This window comes from Petaurus breviceps, unplaced genomic scaffold (genome assembly GCF_028583685.1).
Source record: "Petaurus breviceps papuanus isolate PSGF00001 unplaced genomic scaffold, PetGlider_PUasm1.0 90823, whole genome shotgun sequence".
Classification (NCBI taxonomy): domain Eukaryota; kingdom Metazoa; phylum Chordata; class Mammalia; order Diprotodontia; family Petauridae; genus Petaurus; species Petaurus breviceps.
In genome coordinates, this window is record NW_027187352.1 from 7,362,719 (window position 1) to 7,382,318 (window position 19,600).

A 19,600-nucleotide genomic window follows, 5' to 3' on the forward strand; every position below is an offset into this window, starting at 1 on the left:
CTTGGTATAGTGAAAAGAACCTTGATTTTTGAGCCAAAGGCCTCAACAGGAGTCCATGGCTCTCAGTCTGCCCTTAGCCATATAACCTAGAGATTTTTCTGAGCCTCCGTTTCCCCTTTGGTACCTAAACTCCATGCTTCCTGCAAGTTAAGTCGTATGAATCTACCTTGGGATTAGATAAACTCTTAAGCATATACATTTTATGATCAAATTATTGGCATTATCTCTATCCTGGGAAATTCCTTCCCTTTACTTTCTTCCAATGTCTGGACCCCACAAAAAAGGAGTATGGAGGAGAAGGGGGAGAGGCACGAAATCAAGGGAGCCCTGATGGCACCCCGGGGACATTTTCTCACCAGGCATCTTCTGCCTTTATTTACTGTGGTCATCGAAGACCACCTTCCTTCTTTACCCCGCCCCGTTCAGTCCCCACCACAACCCCTGGGCCCTATCCCTCTTCTCTAACCTGGTCTTTTCGAGAATTAGCCTCAATACTCCGGCCCCACCCGCCATTCGGTTACCATGGCAACCAAGGTGCCCTCCCCTTCACCGACGCCCCTCCCCGCGTTCGTTTCGGCCCCACCTCCGGGCTCAGGGTCGCTATGACGACAGCCCCCCCCTTAAACCCTCCCTCCAGGGGATCGCTGAGACAACGCTCTCTCCCCGCCCCCAGCTCCTCCTCGAGTCTGAGTCTGAGGGGCCTCGGCCACAGCCCCGCCCTTTCCCCGGGGCGGAGCCGGGCTGTGGCTGTGGCGGCGGCTGAGGCGGGACGCCGAGGAGGCCGAGGAGGCGGAGCCGGCTGGGGCTGCCTGAGTGACGGCGGCGGCCAGCCCGGCTTGGCTCGGCTGGGCTCGGCGGGGAGGCAGCAGCGCCATGGCCCCGCTGGGGGCAGACCGGGAGGGCTACTGGGGCCCCACCACATCCACCCTGGACTGGTGCGAGGAGAACTACGCCGTCTCCTTCTACGTGGCCGAGTTCTGTGAGTGGCGGCGGGCGCGGCGGGCGCGGGGGGCACGGGGACGCGGGGACGCGGGGACGCGGGGACGCGGGCTCCACCGGCACTGCGGCCCCGGCGCGAGCGAGCCGAGAGGGGCGGGGGAGGGGAACCCTGTGGCTGCCCGGGGCTCTCCGCAGGCGGGGGGAATGGGGAGCTTGGGGCCGCGACACCCCCGGGGTGTGAAGTGTAGCGGCTTCCCGTTCTCCCTCGCCTCTCTGTGAAGTGTGTGGGGACCCCCAGCTCTCCTCAGTGCAGGGGCCAGAGGGACCCTCTCCGGCCCCCGGCTGTGGATGTCATCTTTCCCTGGGCAGCGGGGATGGCGAGTGTGGAGATTCCCGCTCCCCAGACCCCCGGGGCAGGGGCATGGACTGCGGAGACCCCTTCCCGGGGCCGGGGATAGGCAATGTGGAGACCCCTGTAAGGCGGGGTGCAGAGATCCACCTCCCTGAAAGTTGGGGGATTGGGAGAGTGGAGACCTCTGTCCACGAGTCAGGTGACCAGGGAGCGTGGAGACCCGCTTCCTCCCTCCGAGGCCGGGAAGGCGCAGCGTGGAGACTCAGCTCCTTCCCAAGCTCCGAACAGGGAGAGGGAGGTGTGGAGGCCCACTCCTTCAATGCAAGAGGAAGAGAAGTAGGGGACCCTCCCTCATGGAGCATTGGGAGACTTGCCAGGGCCTTAAAGAAGAGGAATGGGTGCATCCTGTGATGGGCAGAGCTTTGGGGAAGGATACCTGGGCCAGTGCAAGGCATGGGGGGGAAGGGGACGTACTGTGGCAGGGGAGGGAGTTGGCAGAGAATGAATGGAGCCAGCACTCCCCCACACCACCCTCTAGGAGGAACAAGACCCAGGTTCCAGGCGAAAGGTTGGGGAGACCTGGGAGAACATGGTAAAGAAGAATGCGGGGGAGAGGAGGGAATTCCCTGTACACTGAGAAGTAGGGGACCCCTCAAGGACCTGAGGTTGGGGACACCCAAAGATTCTGGCAATTGGGTTAATTCATGCAGGGCATTTGGTCATCCATAACACTCTGGAAAGACTAGAGGTCTATGTACACATCTCCACCCTCTGAGACAAACAAAATTCAGCTCCTTGCATATTTGTACCAGTGCTGACACCCTTGCCATCCTCCTCCTTAGACCTCTGCTGGTTACCAGGCCACATGGGTGAGGGAGAGTTGTTTTCTCTTCTCTTCCCCATGAGCCTTAAGTCCCATTCCTCTGTACTTTTCTCTGTTTTTTCAATATCATATACTATCTGTTCATGCCAGACTTAGCACTGATCTTTCCCTGCCCTCCCCAAGCCCTACTGTTTGTGCCACTGCTTGATCCCAGCTGGTTCTCAATGCTTGGGGATAATTTCCCATGCCCATGAAAACCCCCAACCTATTCTCTTCCACTCCCCTCCCAATAAATTCTCTCATTCTGCTATGTGTTTATTGCAGATTTCTCTCCTCCTAACATGACTACTTTAGGTTCTGCCTGTACCCAGTTCTGAAGCATCAGGGGAAATTCTCTTTACCCCACAACATTAACTTATAGCTATTCATCCACCAATAACCTGTCCTCATCTCCTCTCTGTCAACTGTTCAGTTTTGAGGGTGTGATATATTCTGCTGCCTTCAGTTATCTCTTTTGATCAGGCCTTTTGGTCAGGGCAAAGGGTACTTAAGGACTGTCTATGTTCCTCAGCAGTTTGACCGGAGGCGGGATCCACACCTGACTCTGTTGTGTGCGCCTGATATTTTCTTCATGCCACAGCTCTCCCACTCTGTTTGCCAAATACCATTATCTTAATGCCCCACTTGGACCAGGTCCCAAGTTAACCCAAACACCAGAGACTAACTCACTCTGCTCTCTTGCTCCTCCCTCGCTATTGCTTCCTGATTATTTCAGGCCCTCAAGGCAGCTGGGGAACCATTCCTGACTCTGCTCCTATCTGGCCCCTAAAAACACAATGGCCATCCAAGGATATGACCTCACTTTTTTCTGTACTTCCTTGGGGACACAAGTCACAGTCCTTAAGTTCATTGTCCCTATTAAACCATGCTTTAAGTGAGGTAGAGAGGTTGGTATGAGACCTGTGCCTTTGTACCCCAGTGACTAATTTTGGTCAGACGTGACAAGGCTGAAGGAAAGTCTTCCAGAACTACTTCCATGGTCCATCTTGTTTATTTTTGAGGGCACTAGACATATATATGTTGCTTTCTTTGGTTATCTTTTTCCTTCAGGCTTCTGTCAGCATACAAGATTTTCCTGTAGCTTTGCCTGATTGATGACACTCTCCATTACTGAGCAAAACTGCACTTCATAGTTTATTCCTGTTGTACTTCTCTTCAAGGCACCTGATCCCAGTAGAAAGGCAAAGGGCTTCATTCCAGGCACACGTTCTTACCTCTGACCCAGCTGTTACATACAGGGAAGAAGAGGAAGAAAAAGTGCCTTTCTGGGTCTTCAAGTCATCAATCTGTTCCCTCATAGGCCTCTTTTTATGCTTAAAACTATTTGTTTATGTATTTTTTTTTAAAGGACCAAGCTATTCGTATCACTTGGGTTTTTAAAAACTGTGCATGTGTAGTATTGGAGAACTCAGACTTCTTAGAGGAAAGAAAAAACCAAACGAATCCCTTTTCGTTGTTTCTACATATGACCTTGGGAAACTCATTATTTGTCAGAGGAAGCCATCACAAATTATAGTAACAAAGACCTTGGAGTCATGGGCTAGAACCAGAGGAGATAGCTAAGCAGATGTTTCATGAAGGCCACAAAAGAGGGAGAGAGAGAATATGGAAGATAGCCCTTAGAAATGGGAAATGGCCTTGTTTCTCTGCATAGTTAGAAAAGTAAACACCATGCAGGCAACTACTGGGTTTTCAGTAAGAGGGTAAGTTGAAAGATTAGCAAGCTCTTTGCCCAAGTATTCTGGGGGAACTATTTAATTTTAAGGAAGTTAAGGAAGGTAAGGTTAGGTCTCACGAAAAGCCATAGGAAGACAGCATGGTAGGGTGAAAAGAACGTTGATGTCAGAAAACCTGGGTTTGAGCCGTGGCTTGTCCAGTCATACTTCTTTCTGAACTAATTACAGTTTCCTTCTCTAAAATAACAGTGGTATCACTTACAATTCTGATCCCCCATTGTCATGTTGTGAGTATGAAATAAGGGGAGTCTTATGGTGAGTGGAAGGACCCTGGACCTTGGGCTTGAGAAATGGATTCTAGTTTCAGGCCTGCCCCAGGCTGGCAGTGTCTCTTGATAAGGTTCTGGATTCCCCTTCTTAAAGTGACAGCTTTGGACTACATGAACTTTAGGGTCCACTTCATTTCTAACACTTTTTCTTAAGCTCTGTAAGATTATGTTAGGTACTGTACAAATCTGAAATATTAGTATTCTCAAAGAGAAATGGAAATTTGTAGTGTTGAGATAACTTGAAAGATATAGAACTTTGGATAAATAGAAAAAGGAAATTGTGAGATGAGCTCAATGTTCCTAGATTCTCAGGATTGGAAGTGACTTTAGAGATTTTATAAGTCTGACCTTCCACTCAGGCCCACAGGGCTCTCTGGAGCATCCCTGAAAGGTAGCCTACCAGGCCTCTATTGCAACATAATACATAGCCCTTTGTGACACAATATTATATTGCAAAATTACCTCAAGTATTTTAGATAGTGAAAGTGTCACATTTCTAAATTCTCCCCTTTTAAAAAAGAAATGTGTACATAATAAGCCTTTTTAAAAAGAAATGTTTGAGTGCCATACATCATGATGATAATGGATAGAAAAATGAACTTAGAGCATAAGACCTACACAGGGAGATTTGAGCTCTGGTTCTTCCACTTTCCTGCTGATCTCTGGATGTTCCCCTTACTTCTCTGGGCCTTCCTCACCTTCAGTTATAAATGGGAATAATAAATAATACTTGTATTTTTGTCTACAGCCTCACAAGGATCCTGAGCTCTGTTTGAGAAGTACTAAGGAAAAGTTGGCTTGGAAAAAAGGACAGTGGCCAAAACCCCCCACTTCTCTCTAGTTAGAAAAGTGTCCATGAGGGAAGTGAGATTTCAGGTTATGGGCAAATGATAGAAGAATAAGAAGTTAACAGAGTAGGAACAAAATTTTATAAGAGGAGTTTTAAGGAAGAGTTCATGGGTTAGAGTGGGTGGGTAATAATCAATGTATACCTTCTCCACAAGTTCCTATGAGTCATAAACTCTCCTGTGCCAAATTAATACCTCTTTTTTTGATTACTTCCTTAAAGGTGAATTTTAAGTGCTTGCTACAAATGAAAAGCAATGACAAGTTCTTCAATGTGTTATTATTGAATTAGGATTCTGTGTATTAGGAGTCAGAGGAGCCAGGTCCAAATCCTGCCTCTCTTGCTTGCTGCCCTTGGGCACATCATTTCCCTTCCCTGGGTGTCTCACTTTTCTCTTCTGTGAAATGAAGACTAGATGATTTCCAAGGTTCTCTCCAGCAATTCCAACCCTTTCATTTTGCCTCATCTGCCATTTAATGAGATTTCCTTGAAATAATACTTCTTCCAGCATAAATGGAAAAAAATGCTGCCAGCTTTCACTTATCTTCTTATTGCCACATATGTAATTACTATGTCCCTCAGTTCTAATTATTATTCTGCAATCCAGCTAGCCATTGCAAGTACAAGCAGTATTAGATTCTTAGACTATATACATGCCATTTAAAAGGTTGCTTTTCTAGAGTGGCCTAAAGGTAGTATGATCATGATTACCACTTGCTTTTCTAAAATGTTTTTTAGTTTATGAAAGCTTTCCTTACAACCTTATGAAATGGGTATAAATTATCCCTACTTTACAGATAAAGATACTGAGGTGAAATGATTTGCCTAAAAGTCTACTCTTTTCCAAAACATTATTTGAATATAATAAAAGTACATGAGGCTTGAGTGACAGTGCCCCAGTGAAGTAGATGGTACAATCATTGAGCACCATTTTGCAACTGAGGAAATTGAGGCTCAGAGAAGTTAAGGAGTTTGTCCAAGATCACACAGCTGTGAATTGACAGATTGTAGCCTCATCAGCTCATAGGGATTATTTTATTCTTTGTACTTGTATCCCCAGTGTATATAGCATAGTGCCTGGCACATAGTAGGCATTTAATAAATACTTATTGATTGAAGCAGCAGAACTCAAACCCAGGGCTTCTCATTCTAAAACCAATGATCTTTCCAAATAAGGGTAATGATATTTCCTCTTTGTGGGTGAAACTGTAATAATCTAGGTAGCTATGACATATCTTCCCAGTAGTTACCAAATCACATGCCTTCAGAAAAAGCAGAAGTGTCCTAACATTTATGCTCAAATTCAGTAGCAGTAGGCTAGTAGGACTGACTCTATTGAATAATGAGCCAAATTGAAGTTAAAAGTTTGTTCCTGTATGGTCTTTTGGGATTCAGAGATTCTGTGATTCAAATATAAATGAAAATTGCTTTAGGAATTACAGAGGTGGAAGGAATCTCAGGGGTTTATTGACCAAACAAGACCTATACTTCTTGACTTAGGTCAGGAAGAACTAAGTTAAATTTGGCCTCACATATTGCTAGTTACATGACTCCAGGCAAGTCACTTATCCTGTGCCTCAGTTTCTTCATCTGTAAAATGTAGATAATAATAATATCTACCTCACAGGGCTGTTGTGAGGACCAAGTAAGATAATGTTTGTAAAAAGTGCTTATCATAATGCCTTATACCAAGTAGGTGCTTAGAAAATAGTTATTTCCCTCCCTCCATTTCTTCCTGCCCTTTCTTCTTTCCTTCCTTTTGTTCTTCTTTCAAATAATCAACTTCCCAAGTCCATGGTGGGGGAGACATAGCTAGACAATATAGTTACCATGAAAAAGATCCAGGTATTTTAATGTGCTGTCAGCTCTGTGTGAGTCATCAATATGCAATCTTAAATTGTATTTAATGAATTTTCTTACTCTCTTATTTGTGGTAGTGATTCTGTTGCCCAACTCACTTGTTTTTTAGTTTTACTAGTGCCTTTTGTTTTTCTATCACATACTTACTATATCCTCCTCCCTGATCCCCATCCTACCCAGTGATCTTTCCCTTATTAACAAGTTAAAAAAGCTATCCCAAAAAAACCGACTAAGGCACTGATAATATCAGCTAACATGCAACATTCTACCTTTAGTCCTCCACCTGACCTTTAGAGCCAAACAACTTTCTTAATTTTTTTTTTTTATAATTTGTTTGTTTCCTTTTAGTTTGCAGGACTCAATTCCACAATTCCTTGAGTTTCACATTTTGTCCCCCTGCTCCCTTCCCCCCCCCCCATGGCGGCATATAGTCAAGTATAGGATCTGTAAATACTTTCACATTATACATTAGTCAGGTTATAAAGACGGATTGTATCAGCTGGAATGAAAAATGGTAAAGAGGACATAAAACCAAACAAGAAAAGGAAAAAGATCAGGTATTTTTCTTCCATCTGGATATAAACTCAGTTCTTTCTCTGGATGTACACATTTCTCTCCATCATGAGTCTTTTGGGATTGACTTATATTACTGCATTGCTGAGAAGAGTCCAGCCTATCAAAGTTAGTCATCACACATACGTTGTGTCTGTAATTGTGTACAAATTTCTCCTGGTTCTACTCTTCTCACTCAGCATCAGTTTGTATAAGCCTCTCCAGCCAAACAACTTTCAATTTTGCTTCACTGTTCTTTCCATATATGCTGTTGTCATTTTATATATTGTTTTCCCTGATTCTGCCTACTTCACTTTGCAGATGTCTTTCTATGTTTCTTTGAATGCTTCATGTTGGTTGTTTCTTATGGCACAGTAATATCCCATTATATTAACATACTACAATTGGTTTAGCCATTTTCTAGGCTACAGGCTACTTTTTTTCTAGTTCACTGCTATCACAGAAGGTTCTGCTATAAATATTTTGGTACATATGGGACTTTTCTTTCTGTTTTTGACTTCTTTGAGGTATACACGTTTAGTAGTGAGATCTCTGGGTCAAAAGGTGTGGACATTTTTGTCATTTTTGAGGGGGGTATAATTCCAAAATACTTTCTTAGGCTGTATCTATAGAGACAGTGTTCAAAAGGAGGCCTTATAGTTATTAAAGAGTGAGCACCACATCTTAGGAACGCCATCATCTTAGTGTGACATGTTCAAAGGATGGTGACCAGCATGGGGAGAGAAATAACTGAAGACTATGCTGTATAGGAATTGTCTGAAGGAACTGGGCCTTGAAAAGAGAAGACTACCGGGGAATGTGATGGATGAAAAGAAAAAAATCCAACCCTATTACCGTGTTTCCCCGATAATAAGACACTGTCTTATTAAATTTTTTGGACAGAAAAACACCAGAGGGCTTATTTTCAGGGGAGGGCTTATTTTAATGAACATTGACAGCAATTTTAATAAACAGGTAAATGTGAACAAAAAAATGTACCTTTATTCAATAAGCAAATCACTGGGGAAGGACAGGATGACGCGCTCACTGCTGCAGGTCTGATTGGATGCAGCTCGGAGCGCGGCATGCGTTTCACGGGGGGGGGGGACGGTGCATACAGCAATCTCAATAGGGCTTATTTTTGGGGGAGGGCTTATTTTAGAGGAATCTTACACAGTAAGGGGAGGGCTTATTTTCGGGATAGGTCTTATTATCGGGGAAACATGGTATATGGAAGAGGTTTAGACTATGGTTCTGGCCTCAGATGCCAGAACTAGGAGCGATGGGGTTGTAGACAGGTACTTTTTAATTTCATACAGAAGAGTGCTGGACTTGAAATAAGGAAGTATCAAAGTTCAAACTCACTTTACACATTGTTAGATTATAGACAAGTCAGTCTCTGTCTTCATCTGTGAAATGGGAACGATAATACCTGTACTATATTTACTTTACAGGATTTTGTGAGGCTTAAAAAATTTAATGTATGTAAAAGTGATCTGTGAACCTTAAAGTGCTGTTAGTTATCCTAACAGAGCTATCCAAAAGTGAAATAGTTTAGCTGAGGAAAATTGTAGGTTTTTTTTAATCACTTGAAGTCTGCATAAAGGCTAGATGACCACAGGAAGCTGGGGGGGTGGAGGGGGGGGTGGATTCTGATTCTAGCATAGTACACGTTGGACTTTATGACCTGATGTTCCTTACAACTATTACATTTTGAAATTTTTTTGGAAGAATGATTGCTCTCTGTAAAACTACCTCCCAGAAGTGCTCATCTGACAGCTGCTCACAGACTTCCAGCAACCAAGAGCCTTGAGGCATACAACTCTAATTGGTGGGAAGCCAAAATTTGTCTCTTCTTAATTCATACCAATTGCCCCTAGTTCTGCCCTCTGGGGCCAGGCAGAACAGTTATTTCTATATCATGATATCCTTTCAAATTTTGAAAATAGTACCCCCCCCAAGTATTTGCTTTGTTAACATTTCTGATTTCCACAATTAATCCTTATATTGCACATGATACATAATAGATGCTTACTAGATAGTAACTGTTTCCAGTTGCTTTCCTCTTTACTGTTTGTTAGCCTGATCAAAATTTATTTAGTATTGACACTCAAAATGACTGATTTTTGTCTGTGGAGGTATCCTTTCATTGATGCATATTGCAACCTCTCTTACTTAGTAGATGGACTTTGAGAGCTACTGTGGCAGCCAGCTGGTGAGGAACCTCTTCATGTTTTTGAGCCTATTCCTTGGACAACAGAAATACAATTGATCACCCCCCCCCCCCCAAAGAATCCATCGCCTGTTGATCAGCCTGACAATAGGAGCCTCTCCAGAGTCACCTGGGCAGACAGCAGACAGTTAGTTGCCCAGAACTGGAAACCTTCCCAGCTTGCTAGATTCTGGCAGGTCTTACTCTGTGCTGGCACAGGCTCTGAGAAACCAGTAGACTGTAGTGGGGAGAACATTAGAGTGTTAGAGGATGTGGGTTTTGAAATTCTAGCTCACCTGCTTATGATTTAGGTGCTCTGAGGTTTTGGGCCTTAGTCTCCTCATCTCTAAAACAAAGGCTTGGACCACATTACTTCCAAAGCTCCTCTGAAGTATTGGAGGGCAGATTGTGTCATTCTGTTCATCTTTTATCTTAAATATTGTTTCCAGAATCAATACAATAATTTAGACATACCTGGCCAGAACAAAGAATTCATGATTTCTTTTGTAAAAGTCATACTTCCATCATCCATCAGAGGCCATAGCTGTACATGGAGGACTTATGCATGTCTAAGCTGGGGCTTAAAGACAGAAGAAGTCTGACTTTGTTTTCAGATCTCTCCAAACTTGAGTACTGGCCCAGATCTCTTTCCAAGATATTTAACTGGTGTGAACCATGATCTTGTACTAAATCATGTGGGGGTTGGGGGTGAAGACATGGGGTTGTTTTCATTAAGGAAATAATGGGCTTTTGGTGAATTAGAATTTGGAAACAAGAACTTACTGTGTCCAGAGTACTGGATAGGTGCTGTGGGAGGTACAAAGGTGACAAACTTTCAGTGGCTCTTTATGAATAGGTAAAAAATATGGAATTCCACTGTGTTGGCTCACGTGAAGCCATAAAGAGTTAAAAGAAAATTTTGCTCAGTGTGTAACAGTATGCTCCCAAGTAATCACACAATTCTTTCCACCCAGGGTTCTTCCCTGACTGCTTTTCAGTTGCCTCTCAGTTAAAGGGAAGAGGCTGTACCTGTAGAGTTTTAGGAGGGACAAGGAGTCTTTTTTTTTTTTAAGAAAACCATGGAGAAAGTTGTGTAAAATTTATTAAACTGCTAAATAGCAAGTGAAGCAGTACAGAGACATGGAGTGGCAAAAGGGTCAAGAGTCACCCTTTGACATACTTTTCTGCCTCACCCTGCATTGTGAACATTCCCTCATAGTGGTAGGGAAACTGGACTTCCCACCAAAACAAGTTTCCAAGCCTATCTTTCTTCCTGTCATTCCCCATTTCATAACCGAACACTACATTTTTGGAAAAATTTTAGCAAAATGAGTGCATGCCAAATTAAAGTCCTACAAATGTCTCCAAAGTGCAAGGGAGTATGCTACAGGCTGCACATTCAAAGATTAAAAACTGACAGGCCTGCTTTCAAGGGTCTTCTATCCTACAATGGAGGAATATTAAATGGGCCAACAGTTACCTACAGTAGCAGGTGGAGGGAGAGAGGAGGCCAAGGAGAGAGCCAGATAAAGTGCTCTTGGATACTTTGAAGAGGGAGAACTTTCCTAAGCTGAGAGTATCAGAGGGGGATGTATCCTAGGATGCTGAGAGAACTGTACACCATGTCATATAAAGACCTGGGGTTGGTTATCTGAGAAAATGAAGTATGGAAAGAAGCATGAACATTTCCCAAATATTTGAAGACTTTTCATATGGATGGGGGATTATATTTATTCTGTTTGATCACAGAGGGTAGATTAGAGAAAAATGAGTAGAAATTGAGGCAGATTTCAGGTTAGTATGAGGAAAAACTTGCCAATCATCTGAACTCTGCAAATAGGAAATGCACTGTTACATTCTATAGTAAATTCATCATTGGAAACTTCAAGTGGGGAATAGATGATCAAGGAAATGGGTGAGACTTCTTGTTCAGCTTGGGGGTGGACTAAATGACTTCCAAGTCTGACATAGTTTCATATGCTTATTTTTTGTGTACACTAGTATATGAAGGAACCAAAAGGTGAATAACACAATGTTTCCCTCCCTCACAGTCTGGGACACAGAGAATAAGGTATACACAGATAAATGGAATACAAATTAAAATATTGCATAAAAGGGGAGAACAAAGTGGTATGAGTGGTATGAGGTTCACAAGCCTTTATTAAATATCTACTATGGCACCAGGCTAGGGGTGTGTGTGTGTGTGTGTGTGTGTGTGTAAGGGTCAGGGTGTACAAAGACAACAAAGAAGGCCAATTTGATTAAAGTATAGAGTACATGAGTGTGAAAGGGAGTAGTGGGTAATAAACTTGAAAAATTAGATTGAAACCAAATTGAGAAACGCTTTAATTGCCAAATAGAGGAATTTATATTTGATTCTAAAGGTAATAGAGTCTTAGTAAAGAGTAAAGCCATTTCATCATGTGAGACAGGGGTAAAGGAGGAGATAGTGGTAGAGGGCACTTGTGGGATAAGAGATAAGGGAGAGTGGAGAAAGAGGAAGCTCATGGTGAATGGTCTCAATTTTTCCTATAAAATAAGACACAAGGTTCTCAGCTGAGAGAGTGGGGGAGGGGAGAGCTCTGGGAGGTGTTTGAGGAGTGATGAAAAGGTTTGGAAAAGCTGTTGTGGAGAGTGGGCTAGTGAGTTTATAAGGGTGGCTTAGTAGTATTGCCTAACAGCAGTGAGGGCCCAGTTGAAGTTGTGTAACCTGATTAGAATTGTTGTATGATTTTCTCTATCTTCATTCATTGGCACATGTATAGAAGCAAAGGTGGCAAGTGGTAGGAATGATCCAAGATTGAGGCTTGGCTAAGTATATTCAGCCATATGGTAAGGAGGTTAGAGGTTTGAAGAGGACATTGTGTAATTTAATTGATTCACCAAGGGGTCCAATTGGGGAAAAGAGGAAAGAGTGACTAAAGCAGGGCAGTTGATATGGGAGAGAATCAAGGGGTCAGGGAATTAGATGTCATGGTATGGCTGAAGAGTAGGGTTTTGTCAGGGAAGACAGAGGGAAAGGTGAAAAGCAGTAGATTATGGTTGGATGAGGGAATTTTGGAATTCTTGGACACAGGTATATTTGTAGGTAATGGCAAGATCAAGGGTTTGATCATCTCTGTATGTGGTGAGGTGGGGCAGAAGAGTAGCTGATGGGAGAAGAGTAGGTTGAGAAACTGAGTGATTAGGGTATTTGAGGGAGAGTACATGCATGTTGAAGTTCCCTATTATGAGGGCAGGAATTGGGGAGGAGAGGAAAATGGTGAGGTAAGCACCAAATTCCTTGAGGAAGGAAAGGGAATGACTTAGAGGACTACAGACAACAGCAACCAGGATTTTGATTGGCTGGTAGCTATGAATAGTATGAATTGTAAAGGAAGAGAGGTTACTGAGTGATGGAGGAAGTGGGGAACCTGGAGGTGACAATGAGGAGCAAGGAATATTTCAGCTCTTCCACCTAGACCAGTGAGATAAGAATGAGTGAAGGTGCAGCCAGTACTAGAAAGTATGACTAGGGAGACTGTGTCATCAGGGGGCAGCCAGGGTTCAGTAAGATGAAGGAGTGGGAGAAGGAAAAGATTTAAGATGTTCCAATGGAGCAGGCATTCTGAAGGGCATAGTGGAATGAATACCTCTTAGGTTATCCAGCTGGAGGTTTACTCTCAGGTAGTTTCTTTATATAACTGTCCTTACTGCTCCTGGGACATCATTGCCATCCGGTAGTGTTTGATCAGGGAATACAAAGTAGTTTTAATGTTAGCCTGGTCTTCATTAAAAAGATAAATCTATTGAAGAAAATGTCCATATAATCTATTCCAAAGCTATATTTAAATAATTTGGAATAATATAATATTTTACATTAGACTATTCCTGTGAGTAACTGAGAACTCACATTCTAGTTCAGGACTCAATTAGATCAACCTACCTACCTGCCCTGTGTGATTTTCATTCATGTCCTCTCATAAATTTGCCATAAGGAGTCCACCCAATGTCCTGTAGGCCTTTCTTACTTTCCTTTGAAGTAAAAAGGATGCCTTTGGAAAAAAGCACTGGCTCTCAGTTGGTTATCCCTTATTCTCACTATGTAATCAGCCCATCATTATTTTCACTTATTCATTTTTTTGATAATACCCTTAACTCTTTTTTTTTTTTGTTTTTTGCTTTTTGGAGGGCAGTTGGGGTTAAGTGACTTGCCCAAGGTCACACAGCTAGTTTTGTGTGTGTGTGTGTGTGTGTGTGTGTGTGTGTGTGTGTCTGTGTCTGTGTTAAGTGTCTGAGGCCGGATTTGAACTCAGGTCCTCCTGACTCCAGGGCCAGTGCTCTATTCACTGTACCACCTAGCTGCCCCAGCTTTACTCTCTTTTTTTTTTTTTTTAAAGCAGTTGGGGTTAAGTAACTTGCTCAAGGTTACACGGCCAGTTATTTCTGGGTGTGGTGCTAAGTATCTGAGGCCAGATTCGATCCCTAGGTCATCCCAACACTGGAGCCGGTGCTCTTACTCGCTGAGCCACCTGGCCGCCCCTTTACTCTCTTTTTAAAAAGAATTTTTAAAAATAGATTTTCTGTATATATTGATTCTATACCGGCATAGTATCCCATTTATCCCTCCCTTTCCCCCTTCCACAGAGCCATCCCATATGACAAATAGTATTTTTGGAGAGGAAAAAGAGGGGGGAAATGTCAGCATAACTGATTAACACATTGAAAAAGTCTGAAAACATACAATTTGTAATACCTGTGGATCTCCCATTTCTACAAATGGGTAGTTTGGGATTGTTTTCTCCTATCTCTTCATTTGAGGCTCATTTGATATTTATAATTCTGTTTCATTTTGATTTTTTGTTGTATTATTGTTCTTTCCATTTATATTGTTGTAATTACTGTGTATGGGGCAGCCAGGTGGTGCAGTAGATAGAGCTGGGTTTGGAGTCAGGAAGGCTTCCAGAATTCAGATCTGGCCTCAGACACTAGCAATATCACCCTGGGCAAGTCACTTAACCTTGCTTGCTCAGTTTCCTCATCTGTAAAATGAACTGGAGAAGGAAATGACAAACCACTCTAGTATCTCTGCTAAGAAAACCCCAAATGGAGTCGTGAAGAGTTGGGCCTGATTGAAAAACTACTAAACACAAGTTACTGTGTATATTGTTTTCTTGCTCTGATTACTTCATTCTACGTTAGTTCATATAGATTTTTCTATGTTTCTATGTGTTCATCCACACATCATTTCTTGTAATACAGTAGTATTCCATTATATTCATTTGCCACAATTTGTTTAGTCATTCCCCATTTGGTGGGCATCTACTTTATTTCTGGTTTTTAGATATCACAAAAAATGCCACTATAAATATTTTGCAGTATTTGGGAACTTTTTTCTTTTAACCAAGAGCTTCCTTAGGGTATAAGCTCACTAATGGAATCTCTGGTTTAAAGGGAATGGACATTTTAGTCATTTTGTTTGCATAATTCCAAATTGATTTTCAAAACGTTATCATTTCACAGCTCCACCAATATTGAAATGTCATTTTTTGGTCATCTTTGCCAGTTTACATGGTATGAGGTGAAGCCTCCAGGTTGTTTTGATTTGCATTTTTCTTTTTATTAAGTGATTTGGAGCATTTTTTTTCTTGTGTTTGATAATACTTTGTTGTTGTTTTGAGGGGGCTGTTTGTTTATATCCTTTGATCATTTATCTGTTGCAGTTCTTTTGATGACTATTTGTTCACATTCTTAACCACTTATCTATTGAGGAATGACTGTTAGTCTTATGTAAATTTATTGTTTATATATCTTGGATACTAGGTATTTTTTCACATTTGACAGTATGCAGATCTAGTTCAGAATCTGCTTTCCCCAGTACTGGCATTTCAGAGCTTTGCATCACTGGTGTTTTGCTGCTGAAGGGCTGTGGTGAGTTGCCTGTCAAGACTGGAAGAATCTCTCACAGGCTGGAGCTGGGGTCTCTTCGCCACTGCAAAAAGGGGAGGAGTGAACAGGGTATAGGGATGTTTTGATATAAGCCTGGGTTGTGTCACATGACCTGAAAATTCCAATAACATCCTTTACTCTTGTTCTCCTTCATAATACTTCCTACATTCTACACTAGTACTGTTTCTTAAAGCCTTATCTATTTGGAGTATAAATGGAGGACAGTCTCACTTTGCTTGCAGAGGAAAAGTCACATTTTACTTTATTTTCTTCTCACTGGTAGAGCAAAATGAATTTTTTTCCTTTCAACTTGATTTTTGAAAGTGGCAGACATTAGTCTAAGCCTATGTTTTAATAAATAAAAGCGACCATTTTTTTGTACTATAATCAAAGATGATGTCACTTTCTGACAGCTTATTGGGAATTTAGAGGATACGAATTAAAATTATGACTGTTACTGAATCACTGTTAGGTTTTTACAGCTCATTTCTGTAGTGTCTTACAGTTTTTAAAACTTTTTACAGTTGAGGAAACTGAAATTCAAGTGAAGTGATTTGCCCAAGGATATACTACTTTTATATACTATTTTATGTACTATACTATTAGGTATTACAGATGGAAGTGAAACCAGATCTCTTTACTCTAAGTTCAGAGCTCATTCCACTAAACTATGTATGTCTTAGAATTATAAAACCTTAAAGTTGAAAAAGACCTTACATGCCATCTAATCCATTCCATCCCTGAAGCAGGAATTCCTCGATAACATCTCCAAGTAGGGACTGACCAAAGCAAGTTTAATATTCTTTTGGTTATTTTCTTAGTTACCTCTTCCAGTTTTATTTCGTTCATACATTTGATAAGTGTGTCACCTATACCTTCATGTGAATCATTTTGTTTGCAATGACCTGTTGTCACCCATCCCCTATTTAAATTCACAGATTGCCTGCTGTGATGGACTACCCCAGGTTAGAAGAATTCTGTGGGCCTACCCCCAAATATTGGTCATGAACCCCTACTGATGTATTTGCCTTTAATATTACACCAGAATCCATTGTCAACTCGAAGCAAAAACTTTTACTGAAATGGCATAGTAAGATTTACAGTAGTTTATTTCCACCATAAGCACTCTCCCGTAAACATACACTCTATCCGTAGAGAGAATTATTAGGTACAGACTATGCATAATTGGGGCTTATATATGAGAAACGTGTGGAGGGTGACCTAACAGAGATCCACTGCAGGACACTCCATGTTTCCATTGCTGCTCTTGGTTGGGCATGTTATTGCTATGGACTTAGTGCTTGCTTTCTGCAGGGCATCTAGTTTTACCAGTTTTCTGAAGTCTCTGTTAATTTCTAGTTTCTGACCCAGCTGAAGTACTTAGGGTGTGGCCAAACTATTTTGAAAAGAACAAGAGCCCTTGCCCTAATATCAGTGGGAAGCCGCCTCAGTTCTGCTCCCTCAGAATCTTGTCTCTGAAGTCGGTCATCTCCTGAACAGTAGGATTCCAGCTCCAGGCACCAGGCTGTCTCTACGCAGAAGGTCAGGGTTTAGGTCAGGCTACATGCAAACATATGTTTCCTCTGGTCATGTGCTTCTGCAGGGTGCCATTATCCTGCTAGGGAAAGGGAGAAGAGAGAAATGCCCTTCCCACCTTTCTACACTCTGAAAGAGTTCAGTCCTCTGTGCATTAAATTGACCCCAACTGCCTTTTGGTTCAGAGAGGGGCCACTTTGCTTTTTAAAGCCTACCAGGGGCATAGCTGATATGCAGCCAGCCGGTCTCTGGATATTTGTGTGTTCTATCAATTGTTTTAGTCAATGGCCAACATGTTATATAATGTTATCGGTTTGTTTAGGTAACTCTTTTATACTGTGTTATTGGACTGTTTAGGAAAGCTACCTAACTTGATCAAGAACTAACTGATTTATCTCCTGTATATGTCAGAAAAGAAAATTAGATTATGACAAAACATTATAAATCAATGTTGGTTTATAGTAAACACTGTTTCTCTTTTTATGGGGTTATAAACCATTCCACTAAAAATTTGTTCCTTAATTTTTGCCAGGTAGGTTTGAAGAATCTACCTTTTTCCATTTTTAAAAAATTAGAATAGTATTTCCTCATCTCTAGTCCTGAGTTACTTCCTGTTTTTCATATTCATGAAATCACTGTCAGTAGTTCAGCAATCCCATCTGCTCATTCTTTAGTACCCAGGGATTTGGTTTGGCCAGGTCTGGTAATTTGAACTGAGTCCTGTCTTGATATCTTATTTATCTTGTTTCAGGTATCTGTAAACCATTTTTGTCCTATCCTTCCCAAACTTCTTTGAAGAAAAAAGGCATTAATTAAAATTTATTTATTAAAAGGCACCAAGGTGGCATAGTAGAGTTGACAGAGTTGGGGGCCTGGAGTCAGGAAATTGCTCAGTCATTTTGGTCTCATCTGATTCTTTGTGTAACCTCATTTGTTTGGGGTTTTCTTGGCAAAGATACTGGAGTGGTTTGCCATTTCCTTCTTATTTTACAGAAGAGGAAAACTGAGGCAAACAGGGTTAAGTGACTTGCCCAGGCATACACAGCTAGTAAGTGTCTGAGGCTAGATTCATGCTCAAGAAGATGATTCTTCCTGACTTCAAGCCCAGCACTCTATCCTCTCTCTGTACCCTGTAGCTGCTTCAGTCATTTAACCTCTCTGCCTCAGTTTCTTCATCAGTAAAATCTTATAATGATAATAGCTCCTACCTCCCAGGGTTGTTGTGAGAATCAAATGAGATATTTATAAAGCGCTTAGCATGGTGTTTGACATGTAGTAAGTGCTATATACATGTTAGCTACTTATAATAATAATTATAATAACTAACATTTGTATAGTACCTACTACCTGCCAGGCACTATGCTAAATACTTTACAAATATTTTTTCATTTGATCCTCACAACAACCCCGGAAGGTAGGTGCTGTTATTATTGTCTTCATTTTACAGATAAGGAAACTGAGGTAGATAGGAGTTAAGTGATTTGCCCAAGGTCATCACACAGCCAGCTAGAAAGTGTCTGAGGCCAGATTTGAACTCAAGTCTGTCACCTGTTATCATCCCATCCACCTCAAGCACTACTTCTTGCTCCAAACAAAGCCTTTTTAAAAAAAAATTGTTTATTTTTAACATTTTATTTTGAGTTCCAAATTCCCTCCTTCCCCTAGTCCCTCAGTCATCCATTGAGAAGGCAAGCAATATGTTACCTATTATAGATGTGAAGGCATGTAAAATGTATTTGCATATTAGCCATGTTGTAGGGGGGGAAAAGCAAGAAAAAATAAAGTGAAAAAATCTGCGTCAATCCACATTCAGAGTTCATCACTTTGCTCTCTGGAGGTAGATAGGATTTTTCATCATTAATCCTTTAGAAATGTCTTGGATCATTGTAGTCTTTCAAATTTGAGTATCATTATAATATTGCTGTTACTCTGTACAATGTTCTCTGGTTCTGTTCACTTCACTTTGTATCCATTCATCTAACTCTTCTCAGGGTTTTCTGAATTTATCCATCTTGTCATTTCTTATAACATAAATACTATTTCATTACAATCATATACTACAACTTGTGCAGCCGTTCTTCATTGATGGGTGTCCCCTCAATTATCTCAGTTACCAGTTCCTTGCCACCACAAAAAGAGGTGTTACAACTATTTTTGTACGTGTAGGTCCTTTTCCTTTTTTAAAACAAAGCTTTTTAAATAGAAGTAATAATCCTTGCCTTTTTTTAAACCTTCAAATGTTAAGATCACATGTGAGATAGTCAATATAAAAGCACTTTGTAAATAGTAAAGGGAGGCAATGTTTCATAGTGACTAAAAAGTATTAGATGTCATTTCAAATCTTCACCTTTGCTGTCACACTTTGTCATTGTTAGCATCTGTGACCAGCCTCAACTCATTCTTTATAACACCATGATATTCTTTTCTATTTAATCTCAGTGTTTGGCTATTTCTTCTGTATATTCTGTAGTATTTTTAAAAATCCT

The 19,600-nt window shown here is 41.5% G+C and overlaps 1 protein-coding gene across 3 annotated transcripts in view; it reads left to right on the forward strand.

Annotated features, from left to right (window-relative positions):
- Nucleotides 1-776: 776 nt before the first annotated feature.
- ACER3 (alkaline ceramidase 3) overlaps nucleotides 777-19,600 on the forward strand; it is a 205,150-nt gene continuing 186,326 nt past the window's right edge. The window contains exon 1 of one of the 3 annotated variants that reach the window (XM_069070901.1): nucleotides 777-979. In XM_069070901.1, the coding sequence (XP_068927002.1) occupies nucleotides 874-979 (106 nt within the window). In that variant the 5' untranslated portion in view covers nucleotides 777-873. The remainder of the gene's footprint in view (nucleotides 980-19,600) is intronic. The other 2 variants (XM_069070905.1, XM_069070903.1) reach the window with 2 other exon arrangements.